Source organism: Loxodonta africana, chromosome 7 (assembly GCF_030014295.1).
Source record: "Loxodonta africana isolate mLoxAfr1 chromosome 7, mLoxAfr1.hap2, whole genome shotgun sequence".
NCBI classification, from domain to species: Eukaryota; Metazoa; Chordata; class Mammalia; order Proboscidea; family Elephantidae; genus Loxodonta; species Loxodonta africana.
The window spans coordinates 117,072,036-117,080,184 of NC_087348.1; the positions used below are offsets into that span (position 1 = coordinate 117,072,036).

Here is an 8,149-nt window from a genome sequence, read left to right on the forward strand (position 1 = left end):
CACCACTACTTCTCAAGGTGGATAGGTGTTAGGGTGCAGCACACACTTGATGACCCAAAATCAGAATCTACACAAGAATAGTGAATAGACTCAGGCATATATATCTGGCAACAGCCCAAACCAGCTGGTAATAGGTCATAAGTAAGTCAAGGGCTACAACAATCAAGACAGCACAATCTAGTAGCCCATCCACGTATATTGAAAGAAAACAAAACAAGATAAGACTCAGTGAGCAAATATAGAATAAATCACTACAATATCTTAGTGATGGCTCGCAGACAGCAGTCGATATCAAACCACATAAAGAAGCAGACCATGACAGCTTCTACAAACCCCAAACAAAAGAATCAAAATCTTTCCCAAATGAAGATACAATCCTGGAATTATCAGATACAGAATATAAAACACTAATTTACAGAATGCTTCAGGGATGACCTCAGAAATGAAATAAGGCAAACTGCAGAAAAAGCCAAGGAATGCACTGATAAAACAGTTGAAGAACTCAGAAAGATTATTCAAGAACATAGTGGAAAAATTAATAAGTTGCAAGAATCCATAGAGAGACAGCATTCAGAAATCCAAAAGATTAACTATAAAATTACAGAATTAGACAACGCAATAGGAAGTCAGAGGACCAGACTCGAGCAATTAGAATGCAGACTGGGAAATCTGGGGGACCAGGGAATTAACACCAAGATAGCTGAAAAAAAATCAGATAAAAGAATTAAAAAAAATGAAGAAACCCTGAGAATCATGTGGGACTCTATCAAGAAGGATAATTCACGTGTGATTAGAGTCCCAGAATAGGGAGGGAGGACATAAAACACAGAGAGAATAGCTGAAGATCTTCTGACAGAAAACTTCCCTGACATCATGAAAGACGAAAGGATATCTACCCAAGACGCTCATTGAAACCCATTTAAGATTGATCCAAAAAGAAAATCACCAAGACATATTATCATCAAACTTGCCAAAACCAAAGATAAAGAGAAAATTTTAAAAGCAGCCAGGGAGAAAAGAAAGGTCTCCTTCAAGGGAGAATCAATAAGAATAAGTTCAGACTACTCAGCAGAAACCATGCAGGCAAGAAGGCAATGGGATGACACATACAGAGCACTGCAGGAGAAAAACTGCCAGCCAAGGATCATATATCCAGCAAAACTCTCTCTGAAATATGAAGGTGAAATTAAGATATTTACAGATAAACACAAGCTTAGAGAATTTGCAAAAACCAAACCAAAGCTACAAGAAATACTAAATGAAATGGTTTGGTCAGAAAACCAATAATATCAGATACCAGCACAACACAAGGTCACAGAACAGAACATCCTGATATCAACTCAAATAAAAACAAATTAAGATTAATTAAAAAAAAAATGCTCAAAACAGGGAATCATTGAAGTCGGTATGTAAAAGATCACAATAATCAAAAAGGGACTAAATACAGGTGGCATAGAACTGCCATATGGAGAGGGATACAAGGCGATATAGGACAACACAAGTTAGGTTTTTACTTAGAAAAATAGGGATAAATATTAAGGTAACCACAAAGAGGTATAATAACTCCTTAACTCAACATAAAAACCAAGAAAAATGTAACGACTCAGCAAACATAAAGTCAAATACTATGAAAATGAGGATCTCAAAATTTACAAAGAAAAACATCTCAGCACAAAACAGTAAGTGGAAAAATGAAATTGTCAACAACACACATAAAAAGGCATCAAAATGACAACACTAAACACTTATTTATCTATAATTACGCTGAATGTAAATGGACTAAATGCACCAATAAAGAGACAGGGAGACTCAGACTGGATAAAGAAACACGATCCGTCTATATGCTGCCTACAAGAGACACACCTTAGACTTAGAGACACAAACAAACTCAAACTCAAAGGATGGAAAAAAATATATCAAGCAAACAATCAGCAAAAAAGAAGAGTAGCAATATTAATTTCTGACAAAATAGACTTTAGACTTAGATCCACCACAAAGGATAAAGAACGACACTACATAATGATAAAAGGTACAATTGATCGGGAAGAAATAACCATATTAAATATTTATGCACCCAATGACAGGGCTGCAAGATACATAAATCAAATTTTAACAGAACTGAAAAGTGAGAAAGACACCTCCACAATTATAGTAGGAGACTTCAACACACCACTTTCGGAGAAGGACAGGACATCCAGTAAGAAGCTCAATAGAGACATGGAAGACCTAATTACAACAATCAACCAACTTGACCTCACTGACTTATACAGAACTCTCCACCCAATTGCTGCAAAGTATACTTTTTTTTCTAGCGCACATGGAACATTCTCTAGAATAGACCACATATTAGGTCATAAAACAAACCTTTGCAGAATCCAAAACATCGAAATATTACAAAGCATCTTCTCAGACCACAAGGCCATAAAAGTGGAAATCAACAGCAGAAAAATTAGGGAAAATGCTGGGAGCCAGGCTGCAAGGGCGGCCCCTCTGCACCCACTGCCCCCAGCATAAACATCAAAGAATCCCTGAAAAGTCAGGAGGAGCCAGGCTGCAAGGGCGGCCCCTCTGCACCCACTGCCCCCAGCATAAACATCGAAGAATTCCTGAAAAGTCAGGAATATCTCTGTCATCTGTGTTCTGTTTCTGTTTCATTTTCAGCCTGTGTATAGCAGAATGTATAAGCATAAAATTCCATTATAGATTTAGGGACCTTTGGAGGGGGGCGTCCTACTCATAATCCCCTGGTAAAATCCCGGGCAGGGACAGCCCGTGTATTACCTGAGGATCAACATGAAGCTGTCTTAGGGGGAAAACAAATAGCTCGACTATGGAAAACTAAAACAGGATGGTGGAATCCTGGTATTTACCGAGGCCCTTTTGTGATTAAACCACCACCCACACATGATCCCATAAAAGTGGAAAAACAAAAGGCAGTGAGTTCTCTCAGCCAATTTCTCAGCCAATTACAGGTCAACCTTCTCGTCTACCCCGCTCACTGCTGTGCTTGACTGGTCTTTGGGTATAGAGATTGGGCTAATTGTCCTTGGCATAATCGTGGACAATATGACGTAACCCAAAGTGGCTGGACTTCAAGAACTTGACCACCCTGGACAAGATGGACAAAGCCTATGTGGCAATGGTTTTGCAAAAAGATTAATTGTTATAAAAACTGTGGAAGGTATTGCAAGATTAAGCATAAGTGTAAAGCAGTGTGAAGTCAATTGTTACTCTAAATCAACTAAACAAAAGCTCATTGTATTTGTGTGCGCACGCAGAACTGTACTATGTGTCACTTGGAAAATTATGTCTCTGGGAAATGATGTTTATGATTATATCTTGTACTGCCCCTTTATTGATCATGCGATGTTATGCTTTTGTAAGCTTATGATATAAAAGACCATGTAAAAAATAAAGAGCAGAGCCTTCTTCTTCTGCAGAATGAAAATATAAGACACTCTACCGCTCGTTCTTTTTTCGCCGAACTCTACCCCTCCTCTGGTAACCCTGTTCATTGCTGAGGCTGGCCCCCGGCAACTGGCGCCCGAACAGGGACCTGAAGGTAAGCAACGTCGTCTCGGGGTAGATAGGGCTGTTGCCTAGAGCTAAATAAGAAAGGAGAAAAGCTCCCTTTAGCCACCCCGTCGTTAGAGAGGACGGGGATAGGAAAGGAAAGATAGGCAAAACATATGAGAAGTTGTTAGACCCCTGTATAAGCAAGAGAATACTAGAAAAACACTATGGGACAAACATCCTCTGCAGAAAGGAAACTGTTTATTGATATCATCACGTGTATGCTCAAAAAAAGGGGAACCGCAGTGACTAGAAGCCAAGTAGCTCGGTTTTTACATTTTGTTCAGGAACAATGCCCCTGGTTCCCAGAGGGAGGCTCAGTTAATTTGGACATATGGAAAGCTGTGGGAGAACAGCTACAAAAATATTATACTAGATGTGGTCCTGAGGGGGTGCCTGTTGATGCTTTTGCATTATGGATGCTTATCAGAGATACTCTTGACCCAACTCCCGATTCTGTTAAAGCATTCCAAGTACTAGACAATCCTGACTCTGACCCCACTTTAGAGGAGGAAGAAACACCTCTGCTTCAGAAACATCCTTCTGTAGTGTCTACCCCTTCAGCCCCCTCCTTTGTTGGTCTATCTAATCCAATCACGAATGACACTCTGAGCCCGGAGGAGCAAGTCGATCTAGAGGAGGAGGCTGCTAGATATTATCAAGATGAGGATATTGTTCTTCCTTTACGAAAGTTGCAAATTGAGTCACAGCCTCCAAAGTATGAGGTTAAATCATTGACCTTTACTCCTCGAAATAGAGTACCTTTACCTCCCCCACCTCCTTCTCTGGCAGGAAAATCAAAAATCAAAGCAGCCTTAAAACAAGGCTTGTCTGAGGGGGACGTTACCCTCCCTTTGTGCTTTCCAGTACATTATAGCGGGGAATTTGATGAGGATGCAGAATGGACTCCTCTTTCTTATAAATTCCTCAAGGAGGTTAAAAATGCCTGCAAAGAATATGGACCCCTGTCTCCATACACATTGTCGTTAATAGATATTCTGTCAACCAGCTGGATGACTCCTTATGATTGGTATCAGCTGGCAAAAACCTGCTTACCAGGGGGTAGTTTCTTGTTATGGAAAATGGAAAAGACCTGACCCATTAATCTCTTGTGGAAGAGGCTATGCTTGTGTTTTCCCACAGGACGAAACTTCCCCTTTGTGGATACCCGACAGACTCATCAGACATGCAAGACCCAAAAACCACCAAAATTCCTCCAACACTTCCCCCCTCACTGCTCACAAACCTAACACCTCCCACGACTCTTCTGAGAAATCTGTCTCTTGAAAATGCTCCATCTACACCCCCACCTTCGCCTGTCTCTAGTTCTCCCTCCTCTTCATCTTCTACTCCACCCCTTCTCACTGACTTTATACAACCCTCTACAAACCTCAACAACTCTTCATCTCGAGACAAAGTGCGGTGGAGAAGCCGGAGACATACTCCCTATTCAAGAACCCATCAAACCATTGCGGCTGAGCCCCCAACTTGGGGCCAACTCAAAAAACTTACTCATCTGGCTCACATCTTAACCGTGGATCAACATATTCCCGTAAATGCGGGTACTCTTTTTGTGGCAATGCTCGCTATCATTTCCTGTCAGGTATGTGTTGTTATGGCTGATATGCATTGGGCTTATGTCCCAAAACCTCCTATATTTCACCCCGTCACCTGGGAAGATCCTTCCCCCTCTGTATTTACTAATAATTCTGCATTACTGGGGGGCGAAACCATATTTTGGAACCCTCAAGGCTTTAATTCTAATTATTCCTATTCTGGTATATCAGATAATCCTCCTATTTGTATTCAATTAAGAAATTTGCGAAAAACTATCCCTGGCTGTATTCCTTTTGGCTTCAAATCAATGATTACTGACTCACCTAATGGAAATCAAAACCAACAGCCTTACAGACTATTATGGGCTCTACGCCTCATCCTTCCAGAAAAAACTGACTTTCTTAAAGGTATCCCAAAAGTACACACTCCTCTTTTTCCTACCTGTGATAAGTCGCCTCCTGAGGATTCTAAGAGTAATCAAGATTGGGCTATGATTGACCCTTCAAAAGGATTTCCTATTTGGAGAAATTGTATGTATAATTCACAAGTTGTATATGCTTTGCCTAAAATGTCTGCACGTCTTATTGATTGTAGTATTTTAAATCCTGAAGATGATTATCGTCTATTTTTACAATCAGCTCGATATCGTTTTAATTGGCAAGATACCTTAGTCCCTCTCCCACAAAAAGTTAATCGTTGGCATATAAATGGATGGGTTCCCCCTATTCTTTCTACCTTCACGGGTAACATACATCCATCTTTGTGGAGACTGGCAACTGCTGCCGGCAATGTCACTTTGTCCCGTCCTTTTAATAATGAGAGTTTTGATATTCAAGCTTGTGTACCTGCTCCATATGTGTTATTAATTAGCCGCAACAATCACTCTAGTATTGTTATAGAAAACAAGAAAACACATTATGTTAGTTCTTGTGAAAATTGTATACTGACCAGTTGTATAAATCCTGCAGTTCCTGTCGAAAGTATGATGATTTTACAACAGCCAAAATATATTATGATTCCTGTACATTTACAAGAAGATTGGTATGATGATTCAGGCCTAGAAGCCTTAAAACAAGCTTCTGCTATTTTATCTCGAGCCAAACGGTTTGTAGCAGCTTTAATACTGGGAATTTCCGCTCTCATAGCTTTAGCAACTTCTCTTTCACTTTCTGCTATGGCGTTAACACAACAGATTCATACGGCAAACTATGTAGATAATTTAAGTAAAAATATTACTTTAGCCTTAGCCACACAAGAAGCCATTGATAGAAAATTACAACAAGAAATTAATGCCCTTGAAGAAGCAATTCTATATATAGGACAAGAAATCACTAATCTCAAAGTGCGACTTACTTTGAGATGCCATGTAAGTTTCAAATGGATTTGTGTTACTCCACTGCCTGTAAATACTACCATACATACATAATTGGGAAAAAATCAAAAATCATATCCAGGGCATATGGAATCATTCCGATTTGAGTTTTAATATTGACAAATTACATATGGAAATACAAGATATTACAAAAGCAGAAAAAGATTTTTCCTCTTCTCAAATAGCCAAACAATTTATTGATTCCTTAAATTCCTTTATTCAAAAGCATAGTCTTAAAAACATTCTGTTAAACACGGGTATTTCTTTATGTTTATTCTTGATTTTGTTGTTCTTTCTTCCAGTCATCTTCCGAATCTTAAATCAAGCTATCCAAAAGGTGGCTTCAGATCTTCATCTAGCGAAATTAAAAAATAAAAAAGGGGGAGATGCTGGGAGCCAGGCTGCAAGGGCGGCCCCTCTGCACCCACTGCCCCCAGCATAAACATCAAAGAATCCCTGAAAAGTCAGGAGGAGCCAGGCTGCAAGGGCGGCCCCTCTGCACCCACTGCCCCCAGCATAAACATCGAAGAATTCCTGAAAAGTCAGGAATATCTCTGTCATCTGTGTTCTGTTTCTGTTTCATTTTCAGCCTGTGTATAGCAGAATGTATAAGCATAAAATTCCATTATAGATTTAGGGACCTTTGGAGGGGGGCGTCCTACTCATAATCCCCTGGTAAAATCCCGGGCAGGGACAGCCCGTGTATTACCTGAGGATCAACATGAAGCTGTCTTAGGGGGAAAACAAATAGCTCGACTATGGAAAACTAAAACAGGATGGTGGAATCCTGGTATTTACCGAGGCCCTTTTGTGATTAAACCACCACCCACACATGATCCCATAAAAGTGGAAAAACAAAAGGCAGTGAGTTCTCTCAGCCAATTTCTCAGCCAATTACAGGTCAACCTTCTCGTCTACCCCGCTCACTGCTGTGCTTGACTGGTCTTTGGGTATAGAGATTGGGCTAATTGTCCTTGGCATAATCGTGGACAATATGACGTAACCCAAAGTGGCTGGACTTCAAGAACTTGACCACCCTGGACAAGATGGACAAAGCCTATGTGGCAATGGTTTTGCAAAAAGATTAATTGTTATAAAAACTGTGGAAGGTATTGCAAGATTAAGCATAAGTGTAAAGCAGTGTGAAGTCAATTGTTACTCTAAATCAACTAAACAAAAGCTCATTGTATTTGTGTGCGCACGCAGAACTGTACTATGTGTCACTTGGAAAATTATGTCTCTGGGAAATGATGTTTATGATTATATCTTGTACTGCCCCTTTATTGATCATGCGATGTTATGCTTTTGTAAGCTTATGATATAAAAGACCATGTAAAAAATAAAGAGCAGAGCCTTCTTCTTCTGCAGAATGAAAATATAAGACACTCTACCGCTCGTTCTTTTTTCGCCGAACTCTACCCCTCCTCTGGTAACCCTGTTCATTGCTGAGGCTGGCCCCCGGCAGGAAAAGAAATCAAATACTTGGAAACTGAACAATACCCTCATGAAAAAAACTGGATTATAGAAGACATTAAGGAGGGAATAAGGAAATTCACAGAATGCAACGAGAATGAAAATACTTCCTATCAAAACCTCTGGGACACAGCAAAAGCAGTGCTCAGAGGTCAATTTATATCTATAAATGCA

General features: G+C 40.0%; 1 protein-coding gene across 3 annotated transcripts; it reads left to right on the forward strand.

Annotated features, from left to right (window-relative positions):
• Positions 1 to 2,464: 2,464 nt before the first annotated feature.
• On the forward strand, positions 2,465 to 7,883 carry LOC111750794 (endogenous retrovirus group K member 19 Env polyprotein-like). 3 transcript variants are annotated; one of them, XR_010322509.1, is made up of 3 exons: positions 2,465 to 3,562; positions 4,717 to 5,176; positions 6,805 to 7,883. XR_010322509.1 is itself a non-coding variant. In XM_023548618.2 (2 exons), exons 1-2 carry the CDS (start codon positions 5,189 to 5,191, stop codon positions 6,820 to 6,822), a joined length of 1,326 nt encoding a protein of 441 aa, XP_023404386.2. In that variant the 5' UTR covers positions 5,186 to 5,188; the 3' UTR covers positions 6,823 to 7,883. The 3 variants fall into 3 exon arrangements, 1 of the variants encoding a protein (XP_023404386.2); XR_010322508.1 differs by having other exon boundaries at positions 2,465 to 5,176; XM_023548618.2 differs by lacking the exons at positions 2,465 to 3,562; positions 4,717 to 5,176 and adding an exon at positions 5,186 to 6,496.
• Positions 7,884 to 8,149: the final 266 nt, after the last annotated feature.